This window comes from Pongo pygmaeus, chromosome 20 (genome assembly GCF_028885625.2).
Source record: "Pongo pygmaeus isolate AG05252 chromosome 20, NHGRI_mPonPyg2-v2.0_pri, whole genome shotgun sequence".
NCBI classification, from domain to species: domain Eukaryota; kingdom Metazoa; phylum Chordata; class Mammalia; order Primates; family Hominidae; genus Pongo; species Pongo pygmaeus.
In genome coordinates, this window is record NC_072393.2 from 15938300 (window position 1) to 15962368 (window position 24069).

At 48.6% G+C, this 24069-nt stretch overlaps 1 protein-coding gene across 4 annotated transcripts in view; it reads left to right on the plus strand.

The window, feature by feature from the left end:
- LOC129020905 (ultra-long-chain fatty acid omega-hydroxylase) overlaps window positions 1-22129 on the plus strand; it is a 43979-nt gene extending 21850 nt beyond the window's left edge. For 2 of the 4 annotated variants that reach the window (XM_054465827.2, XM_054465828.2), the window contains exons 4-13: window positions 7189-7242; window positions 7363-7490; window positions 7700-7821; window positions 10266-10533; window positions 13812-13878; window positions 13991-14120; window positions 17916-18049; window positions 18946-19010; window positions 20466-20548; window positions 21086-22118. In XM_054465827.2, the coding sequence (XP_054321802.2) occupies window positions 7189-7242; window positions 7363-7490; window positions 7700-7821; window positions 10266-10533; window positions 13812-13878; window positions 13991-14120; window positions 17916-18049; window positions 18946-19010; window positions 20466-20548; window positions 21086-21263 (1229 nt within the window). In that variant the 3' untranslated portion in view covers window positions 21264-22118. Of the gene's footprint in view, window positions 1-7188; window positions 7243-7362; window positions 7491-7699; window positions 7822-10265; window positions 10534-13811; window positions 13879-13990; window positions 14121-17915; window positions 18050-18945; window positions 19011-20465; window positions 20549-21085 lie in introns of all 4 variants that reach the window. The other 2 variants (XM_054465829.2, XM_054465825.2) reach the window with 2 other exon arrangements.
- The last annotated feature ends 1940 nt before the right edge of the window (window positions 22130-24069 follow it).

A 24069-nucleotide genomic window follows, 5' to 3' on the forward strand; every position in this document is an offset into this window, starting at 1 on the left:
CATTATGGCCAGGACTCTTGGTGACTCAGCCTGCAGCCTGCTGTCATCACTTGGGCTGACTCTGACTGGCAGGGAGGGAGATGTGGAAGAATTGCTTCTTCCTCGTGCAGTCCACACCTATCCCAAGATGTGAGACTCCCAAGTCTGCTTGGCAAGCTCTTGCTCAGCCTTCAACACCCAGCTCCAATGGCCGCCTCCTCCAGGAATCTTTCCCTGGCTTCCCAGACAGACCTATTCTCAGTCCTAACCCTTTGGACCTGGGTATGTCTGTGTCCAGCTCTATCTTCCTCATGAGCGGGACTCTGGATCCTTAGTGTGGCCTTGTGTATCTGATGTATTAGTCAGTTCTCACGCTGCTGTGAAGGACTACCCTAGACTGGGTAATTTATAAAGGAAAGAGGTTTAATCGACTCACAGTTCCGCAGGGCTGGGGAGGCCTCAGGAAACTTACAATCATGGCGGAAGGGGAAGCAAACACAGTCGTCTTCACATGGCAGCAGGAAGGAGAAGTGCCAAGTAAAAGGGGGAAATTCATCAAATCTCGTGAGAACTCATTCACTATCATGGGAACAGCAACATGGGGGTAACCGCCCCCATGATTCAATTATCCCCCACCGGATCCCTCGCATGACACATGGAGATTATCGGAATTATAATTCAAAATGAAATTTAGATGGGACACAGCCAAACCATATTACCTGGGCACCTCCAGAGGTATCAGGGGACATCTGAGAGAACTCACTCTCAAATAAACCAATGAGCTCCAGTAGGTCAGGCTTGGTGGTTCACATCTGTAATCCCAACACTTTGGGAGGCTGAGGCAGGAGGGTTGCTTGAGGCCAGGAGTTTGAGACTAGCCTGGGCAACATAGCAAGACCCTGTCTCTCGAAAAAATAAATAATTACCCAGTGGCAGTGATGTGCACCTGTAGTCTCGGCTACTTGGGTGGCTGAGATGGGAGGACCACTTGAGCCCAGGAGTTTAAGACCAGCCTGGGTAATCTAGCAAGACCCCATCTGTACAAAAGCATTTAAAAATATTAGATGGGTGTGGTGGTGCATGCCTGTAGTCCCAGCTACTCAGGAGGCTGAGGTGAGAGGATTGCTTGAGCCCAGCAGTTGGAGGCTGCACTGAGCTATGATTGCACGACTGCTGTACTCCAGCCTGGGTGACAGAGCAAGACTTAGTCTCTAAAAAAAAAAAAAAAAGTGGGAGATTCCAGGAATTTTAGGATCTCTGTCCTAGCTTTGCCTCTACAAACACACATCTGGGGACCATCTCCAGGGCTCTAACCCAGGAGCTGTGAAAGAAGTTGCCATCTTCCCCTTCCGCAGCTATTCCCTCTCAATGCCTTGTTGTCTCCCGTTATTACATTTGTGAAGGGATGACGATCCCCATTGAACTAAGGGGAAAACCTAGACCTTGGGAGGGAGAAGTGACTCTTCTGAGGGATGAATACCAACTTGTGGGAAGAGCCCTGGGCCAGGACTGAGGTGGGTTGGCTTCAAATTCTGGCTTTGGCACGTGCTTGCTGTGAGACCCAGCCATTTATCGAGCCTCTCTGGATCTCAGGTTTTGATCTGTAAAATGGGTGCAGTTGTGAAGCCTGAATAATATAATGTGGATAAGAGGCCACGTGCAGTGGCTCATGCCTGCAGTCTCAGCACTTTGGGAGGCCATGGCAGGAGGATCACTTGAGCCCAGGAGTTCAAGACCAGCCTGGGCAACAGAGCAAGACCCTATCTTTACAAAAAATTTAAAAAATTAGCCAGATATGGCGGTGCGTGCCTATAGTCCCAGCTACTTAGGAGGCTGAGGTAGGAGGATTGCTTGAGCCCAAGAGGTTGAGGCTGCACTGAGCTATGATTGTGCCATTGCATCCAGCATGGGCAGCAGAGTGAGATTCTGTCTCTAAAAAAATTAAAAAAAATATGGATAGGCATTAGTAAGGGTTTCTCTTCTGCGTTTTTAATATATGTTTTTCTTTCTCTTTTCCTCCTTCCCTTTCTTCTTCCTCCCTCTTCTCCTCCTCCTTCTCTCTCTACTCCTCCTCTTTCCCCTTCCTCCCTTCTCTTCTTATTCTTCCTTTCCTCCTCCTTCTACTTCTTTCTTCTTCTCCTTCTTCTCCTTCTCCTCCTTCTCCTCCTCCCCATCCCCCTCCTCCTCCTTTTTCTTCTTCTTCCTCTTCTTTTTAGACAGAGTCTCACTCTGTCATCCAGGCTGGAGTGCAGTGGCATGATCTCAGCTCACTGCAACCTCTGCCTCCCGAGTTCAAGTGATTTTCCTGTCTCAGCCTCCCAAGTAGCTGAGACTACAAGTGTGCACCACCACACCTGGCTAATTTTTGTATTTTTTTTTCACTAAAGACAGGGCTTCACCATATTGGCCAGGCTGGTCTTGAACTCCTGACCTTAAGTGATCCTCCCGCCTCGGCCTCTCAAAGTGCTGGGATTACAGGCGTGAGCTACAGCGCCTGGCCTCTCTTTTTTCTTTCTCCTTCCTCCTCCCTCCTCCTCCCCCTCAGAGCATCAGTTTCCTGAGCAGCATCCTGCCTGGTTCTGAGACTCCAAACAGACCAAGGAGTAGCGCCCCAGCAGGGGCTGGCATGTAGTAGATGCTTAAGCCTCTTGCCCTCCCCTCATCCAGTGGAGGGAGGGTATGTTCTGCGTACCCCACCAGAGAAGCCAGATAGGGAACTCCAGGATGGAAAAAAGGGTGGGGCTATGAGTCAGCCTGGAGTGAGGCCTCTTGGCCCCAGGGTGCCCCCACCTGGAATTACACGGATCAGGCTCCATCACAGACTCCACCCTGGATCAGGACCTCCTGGGGCCACACCTGGGAGTAACTTGCTGTTCTGAGCTTGGAGCTGCACAGCCCTTGAGCCCGGAGGAGGGCCCAGCTCCTGTTGGAGCTTCAGTTTCCCCATCATCTTATGGGCCTTTGGACTGGGAAATTTTAATGAGAAAAAGTAGGTAAACGTGCTTTATAGAGAACATGACGATATACAGACATATAATTGTAGCTTGCTTTTATATCATCTTTTTAAAATGGAGGTGAAATTCATGTAACATATAATTAACCATTTACAAGTGAACAATCAGTGGTATTTAGTGTATTCACCATGTTGGGCAACAACCAGCATTCTCCAGCTTCAAAATTTTTAGTCACCCCATAAAAAAACTGTGTACCCATTGAGTAATCACTTCCCATTTCCCTCCTCCTCGCATCCCCTGCTAACCTCGAATCTGCTTTCTGTGTCTATGGATTTGCCTATTCTGGGTGCATCATGGAAAGATAACCACATAAAACGTGATCTTTTTGTGTCTGTTTTCTTTTACTCAGCATAATGTTTTTGAAGTTCATTCACGTTGTAGTAGAAATCAGTTTCATTCTTTTTTTTTTTTTTTTTTTTTTTGAGACAGGGTCTTACCCTGTCACCCAGAGGCTGGAGTGCAGTGGTGTAGCCATAACTCATTACAGCCTTGAAATCCTGGGCTCAAGTGATCCTCCTCCTGCCTCAGCCTCCCGAGTAGCTGGAACTGCAGGCACGCACCACCATGCCCAGTTAATTTTAATTTTAATTTTTGTAGAGATGGGGTCTTGCTATGTTGTCCAGGTTGGTCATTAGGACTGAATTCATTTCACTGTATGGATTTTTTTTTTTTGTTTATCCATTCACCTTTTGGCGTTGTGAATCATGCTACTATGAACATATGTGTTCAAGTTTTGGGGTTGACATGTTTTCATTTCTCTCTTGGTTAGATACCTAGGAGTAGAATTGCCAAGTCATATGGAATTCTGTACTTAACTTTTCAAGGACCACCTTGCTGTTTTCCACAGAGGGTGTGCATTAATTTTCTACTAACAGGAAACCCAGCTATTTATCTCACAAGTTCTTGATGCCAATAAATAATCATTTTAACCATAGTAATAAAAATAGCCAACAGTTGGTCAATTGTTCATTTACCTACGCACGTATTTAATGAGCATCTACCATGTGCCAGGAACACAAGAGCTTGTTGAGTCTTATAGGGATGCCATGAGGCAAGATTGTTCTATTTTCTCCTTTGGCAGTGGTAACATGTCCAGGCTTACATATCTAGTTAGTGGCAGGGCTGGGATTTGAACCCAGACCTGGCTGGCCCAGAACCCAAGCTCTCAAACATAGTGATATGCAGCTTTCTGAGCATGAGTTTCTCCATGCTGGCACCATGTGGGGGTATTTCGTACACCGTCTCATCCATGGTAGGCATTACCATCTCTCCCTCTTTTTTTTTTTCTTTTTAAAAAACATTTTTGTAGAGACAGAGTCTTGCTGTGTTGCCCAGGCTGGTCTTGAACTTCTGGGCTCAAGTGATCCTCCTGCCTCTGCCTCCCAAAGTGCTGGGACTGCAGGTGTGAATCATTGCACCTGGCCTACCATCTCCTTTTTGCTGGAGGGGAAAACTGGTGAGGAACGTGGACACAGACTTTCCTGGCATTGTAGTCAGAGTTGGAGTGGAAAAGGAACCTGAAGATGAGAGAGCAATGGTTCAGCTGAGAAGGGGGTTTGGAGAAGGCTTCCTGGAGTAGGTGTCAGTGAAGCTGGGCCTCGAAGGATGCCTAGGAGTTTGCCAGAGAAGGAGTCCCAGATGGAAGGTCCTGCCAGTGCCTTGATGCAGATGTGTGAAAATTCCAGGGGAATTCAGGTGACTTAGGGTGGCTGGAGTGAAGGTGATATGTTGGGGGGAATAGGAAATGAGACTGACAGTTAAGCAGGAACTGGACAGCAAAGTGAATGAACTTGTACTTTATCCTGGGAGTGACAGGGAGCCATGGGAAGTATTTGAACAAGACAGCTATTGACCAGATCTGGGTGTCAGAAAGATCCCTGTGGAGCCTATCTTGGAGTCCAGAGCACAGAGAGGAGAGGAGTGACTAGACTCCTGCTTTCTCTTCAATGCTGCCTCCTCCAGGAAGCCTGCCCTGACTTCCAACAGCCCTTTTTATGAGCCTTCCTTAGCACCTAGCACACTTTCTACTTTCTTGGTAATTGCATGGTGTGCCTCTGCTTCCCTTTCCTGCCCCACTCAGGAGCTCCTCCAGGGAGGGCATAGAGCTGAGCCATCTGTGGGTCCGCAGCATCACCCAGCTTGGGTTGGGCACAGAAAGGCAGCAGGAGAGGTGTGATGAATGGAAGGATGAGTGGGCCAATGATTGTGTATGCAGTTGGCCAATTCCTAGGGAGGGTGTCTCTGTAGGTGGCTGAGTCACATTCAGGTAAAAGTGATATCACTCGAATTTCAGATACTTCCTTCCTGGGCCTCTGCCCATTCAGCCCCAAATCTGTTCAGTATATAGAAGGAGGATCCATCCATCCATCCATCCACTCATTCATTCATTCATTCATTCATTCATCCATCCACTCATCCATCCACCATCCACCTATCCACTCATTCATCCATCCATCCACTCATCCATCCATCCACCATCCACCATCCACCCATCCATCCATTCATCCATCCATCCACCCACCCACCATCTATCCATCTGCTATTCATCCATCCACTTATTCATCCATCCATGTACTCATCTGTCCCTCTACTCATCCATCCACCCATTTATTCTTTCATTCATCCATCCTTGGATTGACTTATTTATTCATTTAATAAAGATTTATTTAGCACGATATATCAGTAATCAACATGAACCCTCCAGTTGAGGGGCTTGTAACTAAGTGGATACAATCCAGAGTGACTGCTGGGTCAGGGGTGAGGAGAAGCATTCAAGTTCTCATACAGGATGAGGGAAGAGTGTTTGGGGCAGAGAGAACAGCTGGTGGAAAGTCTCAGAGGAGAGAGAGCACGTGGTCTTTTTAAGGAGCTGAGAAAAGTTCTGTGGTGTGGCTGGGCATGGTGGCTTATGCCTGTAATCCCAGCACTTTGGGAGGCTGAACTTGGAAGATCGCTTGAGCTCAGGAGTTCAAGACCAGCCTGGGAAATATGGCGATACCCTGTCTCTACACAAAATTAAAAAATTAGCCAGGCATGGTGGCGTATGCCTGTAGTCCCAGCTACTCGGGAGGCTGAGGTGGGAGGATTGCTTGAATCCAGGAATTGGAGGCAGCAGTGAGCTATGATCTCACCACACACCCCAGCGTGGGTGACAGAGCGAGACCCCATCTCAAAAAAAAAAAAAAAAGTTATGTGGTGTTAGTTCTGTGATGTCGAATGGGGGGTGGAAGACAGAGGTGTCTTGAGAGAGATTTGGACAAAGGCAAATCATTTAGGGCTTTGAAAATGGGCTGGTATGTGAGGGTGATGGGTGTGTGAGCAGGAAGTGGCGTGGTCAGATCTGATAGTCAGATGAGATTCTCCTGGGGCCATTCATGAAGGACACACTGGAGAGGGTGAGGCTGGAGGCTGGGAGCACAGGAGGTGTGATTCAGATGGCCTGAGCTGGCAGAAAAAAAACGGGGTGGATTACGGGAAGATTCAGGTGAAGAAGGCCATTCTGGATAGACAGCTCAACCTGGTCAAAGGTTCAGAGGTGATCCACAGCATGCGTTGAGAATAGGGTTATCTGGTGTATGTTGAAGGATGAGGTGGTGGGAGAGGCATACAGGGGCCAGATGGAATTGGGTTTCAATGCCAGGCTGAGCCTGAACTTTTTACAAGTGCAATGGGGAGCCATGGGAGGTGTTTGGGCAGGGGAGGCTCATGTTCAGATCAGTGTTTTATAAGGATATTTCTCTGGTAGGTGTGGAGGATGGACTGGGTGAATACAGTGGGAGGTCAGAGCCCAGTGAGGAGGCCTAAGGAAGTCATAAACAAAGGTCAAGGGTTAGAACTCTGTTTTGAGGCCAGGCACGATGGCTCGTGCTTGTAATCCCAGCACTTTGGGAGGCTGAGGTGGGTGGATCACTTGAGGTTAGGAGTTCGAGACCAGCCTGGCCAACATGGTGAAACCCTGTCTCTACTAAAAATACAAACAAATTAGCCGGGCATGACGGTGGGCACCTGTAATCCTAGCTACTCAGGAGGCTGAGGCAGGAGAACTGCTTGAACCTGGGAGGCAGAGGTTGCAGTGAGTGGAGATCGCACCACTGCACTCCAGCCTGGGTGACAGAGCAAGACTCCGTAAAAAAAAAAACAAAAAAAACCAACAAAACTCTGTTTTGAGTCATCATTGTCCCTTTGCCCTCCACAGCTGCCATCGCTCCCAAGGATGACCTTTTCTATGGCTTCCTAAAACCTTGGCTAGGTGAGTGCCCAGTGGGTAGGCTGGGGCTGGGGCTTTAGAGAAGAGAGAGAAGAGCATGGGGTTCCTTGGAGGGTTTCAGAGTAGCAGGAGAGGTCCCTAACCTCAGTCTTCTGGGCCCAGGGGATGGGCTGCTGCTCAGCAAAGGTGACAAGTGGAGCCGGCACCGTCGCCTGCTGACACCTGCCTTCCACTTTGACATCCTGAAGCCTTACATGAAGATCTTCAACCAGTGCGCTGACATTATGCATGTGAGTCCTAAGGCTTTGTGGGAAGAGGGTGTCCTGGGAGTGAGGCTGGTCCAGGCTCCAACTCATGCATGGGCAAGCCATGTGATGTCAGGAGGCCTCACTGACTTTATCTATAAAATGAGCTTGTAGTGAAAACGCAGTCGGGTCCTTGTTAGGCTGACTCCCTCTCTGTGGTTTCCATGCACATTCACCATGTAGCTCTCTTCCAGGCTAAATGGCGGCATCTGGCAGAGGGCTCAGCGGTCTCCCTTGATATGTTTGAGCATATCAGCCTCATGACCCTGGACAGTCTTCAGAAATGTGTCTTCAGCTACAACAGCAACTGCCAAGAGTGAGTGTGACCCTTCTTGGGAAGATGGAGCCAGCTGCTCTAGGGGCAAGATGGTGGCAGGAGAAAGGGAACTCCCAGGCATTAGACAACTCTGGCCTATAGGAGCTCTGCCACGGATGGGCCATGTGGTTCCAGGAAACTGATTGTCTCTCTGAGCTTCACTTTTTTTTTTAATCAAAAAAATGAGCATCATAATTCCTTCCCCATAGTCATTGTGTGAGAATTAAATGAGATAATGTGAATCAATGGCTTGGTATAAAGTAGGTGCTTAGTAAATGTTAGTATTTTTTCATTCCACTATGAAGAGTGTGTGGTCTTTGGACAGTGTCCTCCCCACTTTCTGAGGCTCAGTTTCCTTGTTTGTAAAAAAAGGATGACAATCTCTTACTTTCTGAGAGATGCTTTAAGGATAAAATGATGTAGCACTGCCCTGGCACATAGTTGATGCTCAGAGAATATTTGTTGAGTAAATGAATCAAATAACCAATGCCTTGCTTCATTAATTCATTCATTCATCAAATATTCATTGTGCACCTACTATGTGCCTGGCACCATGATATTGCTGCTGAGGACAGGGTGGTGAACAACAGACAGTCACAGTTCTGTGAAGTTTATAGTCTAAGTGGGGACATAAGGAGTAAGGGAGATAATTAATGCAAAGCTTGCAACACATAGTAGGTCCTCAGTAACAAGCTAATGACTTTGTTACTCTAGGCATTATAGGGGCATGTTCCAGTTGGATAAGGCAGAGATTGTCTTAGAAATTAAATAATTAATTCATCCAAGAAATATTTACTGAGTGCCTAGTAAGTGCCAGCCCTGAACTAGGTGCTGGGAACACCATATTCAACAAGAAAGACAAGATGTTGCTTTTCCAGAACTTCCATTTTAGTGGGAAGACAGGCGGTAACCATGAACAAGTAAATAAACAAGAAAACGACAGACTGCAATAAGAGCATGAAAACAAGCCCACTTCAGGACTGAGGACAGCTCCCTTCAAGCCTGCTTCACCTGTTAGTTTTTAAAAAATAACAGCTTTGTTGAGACAAAATTCACATACTATACAATTTACTCATGTAAAGAATACAACTGAATTGCTTTTAGTATATTCAGAGTTGTGCAACCATTACTATAATCAATTTTAGAACATTTTCATCAATCCTCCCCCTACCCCAAGAAACTTCATACACTTTAGCAACCCGTGCCCTTCCCTTTCTCCTTCAGGTCTAGGCAATCACTAATCTATTTTCTATCTCTATAGATTTGCCTGTTATGGATATTTCACACAGATGGAATCATACAGACTTTTGTGTCTGGCTTGTTTCACCCAGCATGTTTTAAAGGCTCATCCTGTATCGGTTATGTATTTCTTTTCATTGATGAATAATATTCCATTTACCACATAATATCACATTTTGTTTATCCAGTCACCCATCAATGGACATTGTTTCCACTTTTTGACTATTATGAATAATGCTGCTATTAACATTCATGCACAAAGTTTTGTGTGAACATACATTTTTAATTCTCTTGGCTATATATCTAGGAGCAGAATTGCTGGGTCATATGGTTATTCCATTTTAAACGTTTTGAGGAACTGCTAAACTTCATTTCAGTGGGTTTCAACATGGTACGAAGTGGTTGTACCATTTTGCTCTCCCAACCAGTGATGTATGAGCGCTCCAGTTTTTCCACATACTCACTAACACTTGCTTTTTGTTGTTGTTGTTGTTTTGTTTGCTTTTTAGAGATAGGATATTGCTCTGTTGCTCAGGCTGGAGTGCAGCCCAACACTTGTTATTATAAGTTTTGATTTTAGTCACCTTAGTGGGGTGAAGTACTATCTCACTGTGGTTTTAATTTGCATTTCTCTGGTGACCAGTGCTGTTAAGTATCTTTTCACATTCTCATTGGAAATTTCTGTCTTCTTTGGAGAAATGCCTATTCATATCCATTGCCCATTTTAAAATAAGTTTTAAGAATTCTTTATTTATTTTAGGTACCAATTCCTTATCAGATGTATAATTTGCAAATATTTTCTCCGATGCTGAGGAGTGTAACCATTTAGTTTTAGTGATGCTACAATTACTATGCCTATGTTGAAAGTCCTTATCCCTCTTTGGGCCTGTTCAAAAATATACCCAAGACTGGGTGTGGTGGCTCAGGCCTGTAATCCAGCACTTTGGGAGGCCAAGGCTGGAGGATCACTTGAGCTCATGAGTTCAAGGCTGCAGTGAGCTATGATTGTGCCACTGTACGGCAGCCTAGGTGACAGAGCAAGACACTATCTAAAAAAATAAATAAATGAAATTAAAAAATAGAGTTAATATAGGGCTTCTCTTTGTTATCTATTCAATGGGGAGAGGAGGCTTATCTTAGCCAAGCCATGGCCGTGCTGTGCTAGGGGAAGGGGCTACACTCATGGATCCCCTTCTCCTTGGCAGGAAGATGAGTGATTATATCTCCGCTATCATTGAACTGAGCGCTCTGTCTGTCCGGCGCCAGTATCGCTTGCACCACTACCTCGACTTCATTTACTACCGCTCGGCGGATGGGCGGAGGTTCCGGCAGGCCTGTGACATGGTGCACCACTTCACCACTGAAGTCATCCAGGAACGGCGGCGGGCACTGCGTCAGCAGGGGGCCGAGGCCTGGCTTAAGGCCAAGCAGGGGAAGACCTTGGACTTCATTGATGTGCTGCTCCTGGCCAGGGTGAGGCTGGGCCCTGGAGGGTGGAGCCCTGCCTGGGATGGCCTCCCCAGGAATTGCATGTAAAATGATAAGTGTTAAAACTCCATTAGGCGTGGTGGCTCACATGTGTAATCCCAGCACTTTGGGAGGCCAAGGTGGGAGGATCGCTTGAGCCCTGGAATTGGAGATCAGCCTGGGCAACACAGGGAGACCCTGTCTCTACAAAAAACAAATAAGTTGGGTGTGGTGCCACATGCCTATGGTCCCAGCTACTTGGGAGGCTGAAGCAGGAGTCTGGCTTGAGCCCAGGAGTTGGAAGCTTCAGTGAGCTATGATGGTGCCACTGCACTCCAGCCTGGGCAACAGAAGCGAGACTCTGTCTCAAAACAAAACAAAACAACACACATGCTCAAAACAAAAAGAAATTCACATGGGTCTGGGATGGGGTCAGAACATGTAAGACTCACTGCGTGACTTTTCTTGGGCTGCTATTACAAAGTACCACAAACTAAACGGCCTAAACATCAGCCATTTATTCTCTCACAGTTCTGGAAGCTAGAAGTCCAAGATCAAGGTATCTGCAGGGCTGGTTTCTTCTAAGGCCCATGAAGGATGAATCTGTTCCAGGCCTTGCTCCCTGGCTTGCAGAAGGCTGTCTTCTCCCTATGTCTGCGGATCATCTTCCCTCTGTGCCTGTCTCTGTCTTCGTCTCTTTGTATAAGGATTAGGGCCCTGCCCTAATGAGTTCATTTTGTCTAGATTACTTCTGCAAAGACCTCTCTCCAAACATGGTCATGGCCTGAGGTATTGGAAGTTAGGACTTATGAATTCTAGCGGAGGGTGGGTGGGCAGGGAACCATTCAGCTCATCACAATTGCAAAAATGAAATACATGACCTTGGGCTGGGTGTGGTGCATGTATCTTTATAACAGGTGGCTCACCTGTAATCCCAGCACTCTGGGAGGCCAAGGCAGGTGGATCACTTGAGGTCAGGAATTCGAGACCAGCCTGACCAACATGGAGAAACCCTATCTCTACTAAAAATACAAAATTAGCTGGGCGTGGTGGCACACACCTGTAATCCCAGCTACTGGGGAGGTTGAGGCAAAAGAATCACTTGAACCTGGGAGGCAGAGGTTGCGGTGAGCTGAGATCACGGCATTGCACTCAAGTGAAACTCCGTCTCAGAAAAAAAAAAAAAAAAAAAAAAAAAAAGAAATACACGACCTTGAAGAGATGAGACACTTGTATGGTCACTCATTGGTGTGTCTGTGGACCTTTTGGGTTCTGGATTCAAATAGTCCTGGATTCCAGTCCTGGCTCTGTTGCTTAGTGGATGTTTGACCTTAGTCATATGACTCGTCTTCCCGAGCCTCAGTTTCTCCATTTATACCATGGTGATCATAAAACCTGATCACAAGGTTGTCAGGCATCCAGTGGGATGTTTGGTGTTAGAGGCTGCTCAAGAAATACAAACTCCCTTCTTCTCCTCACTGTTGACTTTCTGTCCCTCTTTACATCTTTCTTTTCTTTTTTCTTGTTTTTTAAAAATTTAATTTAAAGTTCCAGGATAAGCTGGGCGCAGTGGCTCATGCCTATAATCCCCATAATCCGAGCACTTTGGGAAGCTGAGGTGGGAGGATCACCTGAGGTCAGGAGTTCAAGACCAGCCTGGCCAACATGTTGAAACACCGTCTCTACTAAAAATAGAAAAAAAAAAATTAGCCGGGCGTTGTGGCATGCGCCTGTAATCCCAGCTCCTCTGGAGGCTGAGGCAGGAGAATCGCTTGAACCCGGGAGGCAGAGGTTGTAGTGAGTCAAGATTGCGCCACTGCACTCCAATCTGGCATCAAGAGAGAAACTCCGTCTCAAAAAAAATTTTTTTTAATTAAATTTAAAGTTCGAGGATACATGTGTAGGGCGTGCAGGTTTGTTACGTAGGTAAACATGTGCCATGGTGGTTTGCTGCACCTATCAACTCATCACCTAGGTATTAAGCCCTGCATGCATTTGCTATTTATCCTGATATTCTCCCTCCTCCTGCCACCCTGGTAGGCCCCGAGTGTGTGTTGTTTCCCTCCCTGTGTCTGTGTTTTCATTGTTCAGCTCCCACTTATAAGTGGAAACATGTGGTGTTTGGTTTTCTGTTCCTGCCCTAGATTGCTAAGGATGATGGCTTCCAGCTCCATTCAGGTCCCTGCAAATGACATAATCTTGTTCCTTTTTATGGCTGCATAATATTCCATGGTATATATGTACCACATTTACTTTATCCAGTCTTTCATTGATGGGCATTTGGGTTGATTCCATGTCTCTGTTATTGTGAATAGTGCTGCAATGAACATACGTGTGCATGTATCTTTATAACAGAATAATTTATATTCCTTTGGTTATATACCCGGTAATGGGATTGCTGGGTCAAGTGGTATTTCTGGTTCTAGGTCTTTGAGGAATTGCCACACTGTCTTCCACAATGGTTGAACTAATTTACGTTCCCATCAACCTTGTAAAAGCATTCCTATTTCTCCACAGCCTCACCAGCATCTCTCACTCAGGGTCTTGCTCTGTCACACAGTCTGGAGTGCAGTGATGCAGTCATGGTTCACTGCAGCCTTGATCTCTTGGGCTTAATCCTCCTGCCTCAGCTTTGCCAGTAGCTGGGACTACAGGCATGCATCACAACACCTGGCTAATTATTTTTTTTTGTAGAAATGGGGTCTTACTATATTGCCCAGGCTGGTCTTGAACTCCTAGGCTCAAGTGATCCTCCTAACTTAGCTGCCCAAAGTGTTGGGATTACAGGCGTGAGCCACCATGCTGGGCACTTTCCATCTTTATTAGACAAATTGCATACTTCCATCTTCCTGGAATAGTTCCCCCCACAGCTTGGCTTAAGAGAGAGAGGGGAGCCAGGCGTAGTAGCTCACGCCTGTAATCCCAGCACTTGGGAGGATGAGGCAGGTGGATCACTTGAGGCCAGGAGTTCGAGACCAGCCTGGCCAATATGGCGAAACTCCATCTCTACTAAAAATACAAAAATTAGCTGGGAGTGGTGGCATGTGCCTGTAATCCCAGCTACTCAGGAGGCTGAGGCACGAGAATCACTTGAACCTGAGAGTTGGAGGCTGCAGTTAGCCGAGATTGTGCCACCGCACTCCAGCCTGGGTGATAGAGAGAGACTCCATCTCAGAAAAAAAAAAAAAAAAGATGGCGGGGGGGAGATATCTGAGTTTTGAGGAGCCCCTAGGATGCAGAGGATGGGATGAAGTGGGCTGAGCACCCTCTACTGCCCATTCCAGGATGAAGATGGAAAGGAACTGTCAGATGAGGATATCCGAGCCGAAGCAGACACCTTCATGTTTGAGGGTGAGGATGTGGGGTGAGGCTGGAGGAGGGCAGGAAGGGGCATCATTGTCTGTAGATAGCATCTCTGCTTTCTTCAGGCAGCCTCCATTCAGATACCCTCATCTGCCTGCAGGTCACGACACAACATCCAGTGGGATCTCTTGGATGCTGTTCAATTTGGCAAAGTATCCGGAATACCAGGAGAAATGCCGGGAAGAGATTCAGGAAGTCATGAAAGGCCGGGAGCTGGAGGAGCTGGAGTGGTGAGTGTGGGGTCAGGGGAATGGAGGGGGCAGGTTGAGGCCAGAGCCTTGGGTGTAAGCCTCTGCTCTCCCACTTACTGATTGTGTGACCTCAGACAAGCCACTTTAGCTTCCTGAATTGCAATTTCTTCAACTACAAAATGGGGGCAGTGATAGTGCCTATGCCCACCTCATGATGCGGAAGTTCTCAAAGTGTCCTCGTCAGCAATTATTGCAATAATGCTGCATAACAAACAGCTCCCAAACTTAGTGGTTTACAGCAAGCATTTGTTTCTTGCTTTTGTATGCACACATTTCTTGCTTTTGTCTGCTCATTACTCTAATTGCTGCTGGACTTGTCTGAGTGGAGTGGAGTTTCTTCCAAACTAAGAGCTGGGTTCAGATCTGCTTCATATACTCCCTTTCTGTTCTCTTTGGACCAGAGGCTACCCTGGGTCGTGTTCTTCTCAAGGCAGATTCCAGAAGCACAAAAAGCCATGAAATTTAAAAGCTTTGGGCTGGGTGGGGCGGCTCACGCCTGTAATCCCAGCACTTTGGGAGGCCGAGGTGGGTGGATCACCTGAGGTCAGGAGTTCGAGATCAACCTGGCCAACATGGTAAAACCCCATCTCTACTAAAAATACAAAAATTAGCCAGGCATGGTGGTGGGCGCCTGTAATCCCCCCTACTTGGGAGGCTGAGACAGGAGAATCACTTGAACCTGGGAGGCGGAGGTTGCAGTGAGCTGAGATTGCACCACTGCACTCCAGCCTGGGCTACAAGAGTGAAACTCTGTCCCCCCCCAAAAAAAGATAAAATAAGTAAATAAATAAAATTAAAAAAAACCCAAAAGCTCTGCTTGCACTGGAGGATTGCATTGGCTAAAACAAGTCACGTGACCAAGCCCAGCACAAATGGAACAGGACATATACTCCACTCACCTGAGCAGAAGGCACTGAAGAATCACATGACAAAGGGTACAGGTATATAATTCTAATTCAGGGAGGAAGTGGAGAATCAGAACGCATAATCCAGTCTCTACCAGATTCATGCTATGTAGAGCTGATTCTGGGTGATGAAAAGAAAACACAGCATTAGGCTGGGCGTGTTGGCTCATGCCTGTAATCCCAGCACTTTGGGAGGCCGAGGGGGGCGGATTGCTTGAGCTGAGGTGTTTGAGATCAGCCTGGGCAACATGACGAAACCCTGTCTCTACAAAAAAAATACAACAATTAGCTGGGTGGGGTGGCGTGTGCCTGTAGTCCCAGCTACTTGGGAGGCTGAGGTGGGAGGATTGCTTGAACCCAGGAGGTGGAGGCTGTGGTGAGTCAAGATTACGCCACTGCACTCCAGCCTGGGTGACAGAGTGAGACCCTGTCTCAAAAAAAAAAAAAAAAAAAAAAAAGAAAAAGAAAAGAAAAGGAAAACACAGCCACAACAAACATTAAATAGCATCAACTCACACAGTGAGGAGGTTCCTTTCGGTTCTATTTCAACCTTTTGCCTTATGGCCTCAGGGGGACATGCTCAGTGGGGTGCTACTGTGTCCTGAACACTTTGCTAATCTTCCTTTTAAACAAATGGAGAAGATGTCTCAGGTTGAGAGAGTTGGGCGGGAGTTGGTGTATAGCCACAATTTAATAACACACTACTGCTTTCACAGTGGTGTTTGTATGGATGAATACCTTTATGCCAGGGATGCTGTTTGCCGTTTATAGCAACATGAAGTTTTTTTTTTTTTTTTAAGAAACAGGCTGGAGTGCAGTGGCATAATCACAGCTCACTGCAGCCTCAAACTCCTGGGCTCAAGCAATCTTCCTGCCTCAGCCTCCTGAGTAGGTGGGACTATAGGAGTGTGCCACCACAACTGGCTAATTTTTAACATTTTTTTAAAGAGATGGGGACTTGCTGTGTTGCCCAGGCTGGTCTCAAATCCCTGAGTGCAAGCGATCCTCTTACTTTGGCCTCCCAAAGTGCTGGGATTATAGGTGTGAGCCACTGTGCCCAGCCATAAAGTTTCTTTGAAAGAGAACCTGGGCCAGGTGCGGTGGCTCATGCCTGTAATCCCAGCACTTTGGGAGGCTAAGGCGGGTGGATCACTTGAGGCAGAAATTCAAGACCAACCTGGGCAACATGGCGAAACCCCGTCTCTACTAAAAATACAAAAATTATCTGGGTGTATTGGTGTGTGCCTGTAATCCCAGCTGCTTGAGAGGCTGAGGCGTGAGAATTGCTTGAACCTGGGAGGCGGAGGTTACAGTGAGCCGAGATCGCGCCACTGCACTCCAACCTGGATTAAACAGCAAGACTCCATCAAAAAAGAAAGAGAACCTGTTAATTTAAAGAAACTAATCTAATCTAGAACATGAACCAAGAGTTATCATTAGCCCAATTTTGGGCCCTAAAGTCCAAAGGAAAAAATATTAAGTAAATAATATTATAAGGAAATAATGCACTTTTCTTTTCTTTTCTTTCTTTCTTTCTTTCTTTTTTTTTTTTTTGAGATAGGCTCTCGCACTGTGGCCCAGGCTGGAGTACAGTGGCATGATCATAGCTCACTACAGCCTCCTGAGTAGCTGGGACCACAGGTGTGTGCCATCATGCCCAGCTAATTTTTTAACTTTTGGTAGAGATGGGGTCTCTCTTTGTTGCCCAGGCTGGTCACGACCTCCTAGGCTCAAGTTATCCACCTGCTTCAGCCTCCCAAAGTGCTGGGATTACAGGTATGAACCACCGTGCCTGGCCTGCACCAGTTTTTGTTTTGTTTTGTTTTGTTTTTTTAAGACAAGAGTCTCGCTCTGTCGCCCAGGCTAGAGTGTAGTAGTGCAATCTCATCTCACTGCAACTTCCACCTTCCGGGTTCAAGCAATTCTCTTGCCTCGGCCTCCCAAGTAGCTGAGACTACAGGTGCACGCCACCACACCCAGCTAATTTTTGTGTTTTTTAGTAAAGATGGGGTTTTGCTATGTTGGCCAGACTGATCTTGAACTCCTGACCTCAGACAATCACCCACCTCAGCCTCCGCAAGTGCTGGGATTACAGGTGAGAGCCATTGCACCTGTCCTGCAGCAGTTTTTTAAGTACAAAAATGGACCATATAAACTGGCATATTGCTGTTGCCCTGAGTCCCCTTGGCTGTCCTGGCACCTCGCCTAGGTGCCCCTGGACCTCCACATAATTCATCAATTAAATGCTTAATGCTGGGCCCAGCAGAGGGCCCAGTGCTAGTGCTGTTCTGAGCGGTCGGTGCTCAGATACTTTGCATCCTAAGTATTAGTACTGGCCAGGCGCTGTGGCTCATGCTTGTAATCCCAGCACTTTGGGAGGCCGAGGTGGGTGGATCGCCTGAGGTCAGGAGTTTGAGACCAACCTGGCCAACATGGAGAAACCCCGTCTGTACTAAAAATACAAAAATTAGCCGTGCGTGTTTGCGCATGCCTGTAATCCCAGCTACTCAGGAGGCTGAGGCAAGAAAATTGCTTGAACCTGCGAGGCTGAGGTTGCAGTGACCCGCGATGCGCCACTACGTTCTAGCCTGGGCAACAAGAGTGAAACTCGGTCTTAAAAAAAAAAAAAAAAAGAAAAAGGAAAAGAAAAAAACAAAAAACACTAAGTATTAGTACTACTCACCTGTGCATGAGACAACTGCAAATGGCAGAAGTTGGGGCAAGTCTAAAATCCTGGACTGGTTTCCTGCCCAGCTGCCCCTGAGTGTGTGTGTGTGTGTGTGTGTGTGTGTGTGTGTGTGTGTGTGTATGTTTCAGGGAGGTGGTGTCGTGGTGGCTCGGCCTCTAGTTATATCTCCATTCTCCCCAGGGACGATCTGACTCAGCTGCCCTTCACAACTATGTGCATTAAGGAGAGCCTGCGCCAGTACCCACCTGTCACTCTTGTCTCTCGCCAATGCACGGAGGACATCAAGCTCCCAGATGGGCGCGTCATCCCCAAAGGTGCCTGCCATGTTCCCCCTGCTGCTGGTGCACTGCCTCCAATGATGTAGCTGCTCTATTGTCCACAGGGGCCTGGCCATGCCTGCCCCAGGTGCACTATCCCTGCAGATGGGGTAGCTCTCTGTGTGCCTGTTGCTTCTGGGGTGTCGGAGGAAACCCAGTTGTGTGTGCAGGGAGATAGAGCCGGGTGAGTCCAGGTGGAAAGGAAGGAGGCAGTGTCGCAGGGATGGGCCTGTGAGGGTGCAGTTGGGGAGGGTCAGTTTCATTCAGTTGCCAGTTACTCCCTGGAGACCAAGCCCTATCTTGGTTGATACTGGGGACCCCGGCTCAGGTTTTGAGTATTGCCCATTCTGGGGGAGATACAGCAGGGCGCAGACATTCCCAGGCGTATGGAATCAGGAATGGGCTAAAGGGAGAGACAGGGGCTGGAGTAGCTCAAATATGGAGAGGAATGCAGGGCGGGCTGCCTGGAGGAGGGAATGTGGGAGGTGAGGCTTGGAGTGTGGAAGTGAAAGAGTGAGCATATTTATGGAGTAGAGCCTCAGGATGCAGATTGTGAAAGGCCTTGAGTGCCAGGTGATGGCGCTTGAACTCAATCCTGGGGGCAGCAGCGAGCCAAGGTAGGTGTTTGAGCTGAAGAGGAGCAATGTCAGATCTGCGAGTAAGAAAGATCCCTATGTGGCCAGCATGGCAGCCAGAAAGAAGATGATAGGTTCCTCTTAGGGAAAGGTGGGAAGAGTGGATGGGGCAGCAGAATTTTTTAGAGAAGGATGGACAGAAGTTGGTGGCAGATGGCTCATGGGAACATCATGGCTCTAGGGAGACCCAAGTTGGGGGATGTTTCTGGAGGAGGCCCTGGCTCCCCTTGGCCCCACTGATCCCATCTTTCCCCACAGGAATCATCTGCTTGGTCAGCATCTATGGAACCCACCACAACCCCACAGTGTGGCCTGACTCCAAGGTGAGTGCCTGCCGCAGTCCTCCCTGCCCTCAGGCTTCCCCTGCGCCCCAGGGAGCCAGAGAGCAGGGCTGGTTGCAGGGCCTGAGTGCACACACCCCTCCCCACTCCGCATTTAGCCATTTATTCACCCACTCATTGTTAATTCATTAGGGCAGAAAATATTTATTGAGCACCTATTGTGTGCCAGAGTGTGTGCTGGGCTCTGAAAATAGAGGATGATACTGTCTTTGCCTTTACAGGGCTCACAGTCAAGTTTTGGGGAAGACAATAAGCAAATAAATAAGATTTTGGGTATTGATACATGCACAAAAGAAAGAAAAACTGGGCCAGTTCCGGTTTACAGGTGCAGTGGCTCACGCTTGTAATCCCAGCACTTTGAGAAGCTGAGGTGGGAGGATCTCTCAGGCCCAGGAGTTTGAGACCAGCCTGGGCAACACAGCGAGACCCCCATCTCTACCAAAAAGGAAAAAGTTGGCCCAATGTGTTGGCTTGTGTCTGTAATCCCAGTGCTTTGGGAGACCAAGATGGGAAGATTGTCTGAGGCCAGAAGTTCCAGCTCAGCCCAGCCTGGGCAACACAGTGAGACCCCATTTCTAAAAATAAAAAAAGTTAGCCAGCCATGGTGATGCACACCTGCAGTGCCAGCCACTCGGGAGGCTGAGGCAGGAGGATTGCTTGGGCCCAGCAGTTTGAGGCTGCAATGAGCTATGGTTATTTATTTATTTATTTGAGACAGGGTCTTGCTCTGTTGCCCAAGCTGGAGTGTGTGCAGTGGCGCGATCTTGGCTCACTGCAACTTCTACCTCCTGGGTTCAAGAGATTCTCCTGCCTCAGCTTCCCGAGTAGTTGGGATTACAGGTGTGTGCCACCACGCCTGGCTAATTTTTTTGTATTTTCAGTAGAGATGGGGTTTCACAATGTTGGCCAGGCTGGTCTTGAACTCCTGAGCTCAGATGATCCATCTGCCTTGGCCTCCCAAAGTGCTGGGATTACAAGTGTGAGCCACTGCACCCAGCCTGCAGTGAGCTATGATTGCGCTTCTGCACTCCAGCCTGAGTGAGACTCTGACTCTAACAAACAAACAAAGACAGACAAACAAATAATTAAAAAAAAAAAAAAACAGGTGGAGGGGGCACTTTAGCTCGAGTGGTTATGAAAGGCCTTGCCGAGGAGATGTTTGAGCTGAGACCTTAGGGGATGAAGGATCAGGGAGAAGCCTGTTCTAGGCAGAGGAAACAGCAAGTGCAAAGGCCCTGAGGTGGAATCTCACTGGTGCGTGTGAACAACAGAAGGAGGCAGGTGTGGCTGCATTTCAGGAGGTGCAAGGTGGAATGGAAGAGGTGGCCCTGGGGTGCTCTCCGTCCATCTTACTGACCCCCAGAGGCTCAGGGAAGGAGGCCAGGCTGGGATGTCTGGGGCAGCCCCCAGACTCATCTCCAGGCTGTTCCTCCCTAGGTGTACAACCCCTACCGCTTTGACCCGGACAACCCACAGCAGCGCTCTCCACTGGCCTATGTACCCTTCTCTGCAGGACCCAGGTAACCCCTCTATTTCTCCCAGTCCAAGCCAGCTGTGGAGGAACAGAGGCAGGGAAAGATCAGGAATGTGCCTCTCAGGAGCAGAGATCAGATGGCACCCAGGCGTCCTTTCTGAAAACCCAGCACCCTCTCCCCAGTGCGCCAGGAGGACCCCAAATCAGACTCTGCAATAGCATCCTGGGTATTGAGCACCAACGGTGTGTCAGGCCCTGAGTTCTGGGCTCCCACGCTCCCACTGGCTCTATGATGCCTTTGTCCCCGTTTTTACAGATGAAGGAACTGAGACTCAGAGGGGGCGCCATGTATCCAGGACACACAGCTAGTAAGAGGCTGCACCGGGATTCAGACACTCAACCCCAAGGTCACATTAATTGAGCGATTAGTGGGGTCTCACTTTAACCCTCACCCAGCGTGGGGTTTCACTTTAACCCTCACCCAGCCCAGGATGCTTGCTTCATTTTCGAAGGAGGCATGTGACGCCCAGGGACCAGTGCTCACACAGAAGCTGGGCCTGAGCCCCGTCCCCTCTTCCTCCAGGAATTGCATCGGACAGAGCTTCGCCATGGCCGAGTTGCGCGTGGTTGTGGCACTAACACTGCTACGTTTCCGCCTGAGCGTGGACCGAACGCGCAAGGTGCGGCGGAAGCCGGAGCTCATCCTGCGGACGGAGAACGGGCTCTGGCTCAAGGTGGAACCGCTGCCTCCGCGGGCCTGAGCGTGGGCGCGCCCCTGCGGATCCCAGGGGTCCAGGCCCCGCCCCCGAAGGACCAGGACTCGCCCCAAAGATCCCGAGGGCATAGGCCACTCCCCTCGAAGTTCAGGTTCAGCTCCTGGATGACCAGGCACCGCTGTTGAGCAGCCTGATGGTACTGGCCACGCCCCTCAAGGCAAGGCTCCGCCCCTTAGGGGGTCTGATCCCGCCCCTTGAGGCTTAGGTCCCGCCCCCTGACTTCTCGCACCTGTCCTGTTTGAGGGACCAGGGTCGGCCCTGCCCCCTTGGGCTCAGGCCCCGCCCTTCTGGATCAGGCCCCGCCCCCAGGATCCTACGGATTGAGATCCTCAGGCCACGCCCCTGCAGATCCAGGTCTCCAGGCCTTGCCCACTGAGCCTTCAGAGGACCTAAGACCCACCTGTGACTCAGGGCCCACCACCCCCCACCCCCCACAACTGGCTCAACCCCTGGCAGGCTTCCAAACTGAGGAAAGCTGGAGCCTGACGTCAGAGCTTTTAACCCGGACATCACCCACCTGAGGCCCTCAGCTCATACGGGCAGACTGCTCAGGCGTGAGGCTGGATCGTAGGGTTCGAGGCTGCTTGCTTTTGTTGTTGTTTTGTAAACTCAGACCCTTGTAAGCCCCTTCCTTCCTCCCTTGCCCAAAGACCCTTTGCTGAGTGTTCTGTTTTTGCAGAATAAAAGCAAAGGATGCAGACCTACTCCACCCTCCACCCACTAGCTCAGCCAGACCCTTACACGTGGAGCCCCCAGCATGGGAATGAGGAGCTCTGCAACTGAGCGAAGCTGCGGGCTAGGAGGCTGGAAAGCCATTTATCCTAGGACATAAACGCAGGTTTTGGGGGTCAGTTTGTGTGTTCATTTATTTCATCAACAGATCACATATTGTTTGCTGGCACTGCTTCAGAACCACAGGCAGGTCCTGATTTCTGCCTTCTTAGGGGGTGGGGGACAGATGTTGAACAAATAATTCCACATGTAAAGGTTTATTTACAACCCAGGACAGGTGCTCCGAAGGAGAGGCCCCGGGTGCTGGATGAATATAGCAGAGGGATGGGGATGGGTCAGGGAGAGCTTCTCTGATGCTGGAGTGGAAGTTGAGTGGGTGACAAGGGGAGGGAAGAGTATTCCAGGCAGAAGGAACAACATCTGAAAATACCCTGAGCTGAGGGAGAACAGAGTGTGTTTGAGGAACTCACCAGGGGCCAAGTGGTTGGATCTGGGAAGTGGGGGCAGAATGAAGGAAGAGGCCAAATGCACAGGCTTTATTCTGAGGGCAATAGGGAGCCATGGAGAGTGTGTGAGCGGGATCAGGACAGGACATGGCCAGATCTAGGGCTGGCAGGGAGGTGACTTGTGGGGGATCACTGGGGGTTGGGACCCAGGGAAAGAGGGAAGCTGAGGTCTAGACAACAGGAAAGGCCAGGATTGGGGTGACTATCTAGCAGTGGGGGCTGAGGGGTGGGAGGCGGTAAGGGTGTTGCTCAGGTATTTGGCTGAGGGAACTTGTTGGTAGAGTAGTCCCTGATACGGGAATATAACAGGTGGGGGCCAGGCGTGGTGGCTTACACCTGCAATCCCAGCACTTTGGGAGGCTGAGGCTGGAGGATTGCTTGAGACCAGGAGTTAGGGACCAGCCAGGGCAACACAGTGAGACCCCATTTCTACAAAAAATAAAAAATTAGCCAGGTGTGATGGTGCACATCTGTAGTCCCAGCTACTCAGGAGGCTGAAGCAGGAGGATCACTTGAGCTGAGGAGTTTGAGGCTGCAGTGAGCTATGATCACACCACTGCACTCCAGCCTGGGCAACAGAGCAAGACCCTGTTCCAAAATCAAACAAAAAAAAAGGTGGGCAATGACAATGTCAGCAATTTTATACATATAAAATGCTACACTAAAGGAAAATGATACTGCTATTATACCACATATATAATGTAAATATATATATATATGCACTATATATACCATCATTATATATATATAGTGGTGGTATAATAGTGGTATCATCTTCCTTTTAGGTAGCATTTGCCTGTAGACTATTTCCATCTAGGTCACTAGAGACAATAATATTAATTCAACAGGCCGGGTGCGGTGGCTCATGCCTATAATCCCAGCACTTTGGGAGGCTGAGACAGGTGGATTACCTGAGGTTAGGAGTTTGAGACCAGCCTGGCCAACATGGTGAAACCCTGTCTCTACTAAAAATACAAAAATTAGCCACGTGTGGTGGCGGGCGCCTGTAATCCCAGCTACTCAGGAGGCTGATGCAGGAGAATTGCTTGGACCTGGGAGGTGGAGGTTGCAGTGAGCCAAGATTGTGCCACTGCACTCCAGCCTGGGCAACAGAGTGAGATTCTGTCTAAAAAAAAAAAAATTAATTAATTCATCAAATATTTCTTGGGCAATCTGCCATGAGACAGGCACTGTTTGAGCCCTAGGTTCCCAGAGTTTACCTCTAGGGAGGAGACATGATAAATGATAAATAAGTAAAGAAATAAGTAAATTCACACAGGGCCTTTTTTGTGACTTTTTTTTGTGACAATGGGGAGTTCTGAGCAAAGGAGGGACAAGATTTGTCATACGAACTTTTTTTTTTTTTTTGAGACAGGGCCTTGCTTTGTTGCTCAGGCAGGCGTGTAGGGGTGCAACCATAGCTCACTGCAGCCTCGGCCTCCTTGGGCTCAAACGATCCTCCTGCCTCAGCCTCCTGAGTAGCTGGGACCACAGGCACACACCACCATGCCCAGCTAAGTTTTGTATTTGTTATTGAGACGGGGGTCTTACCA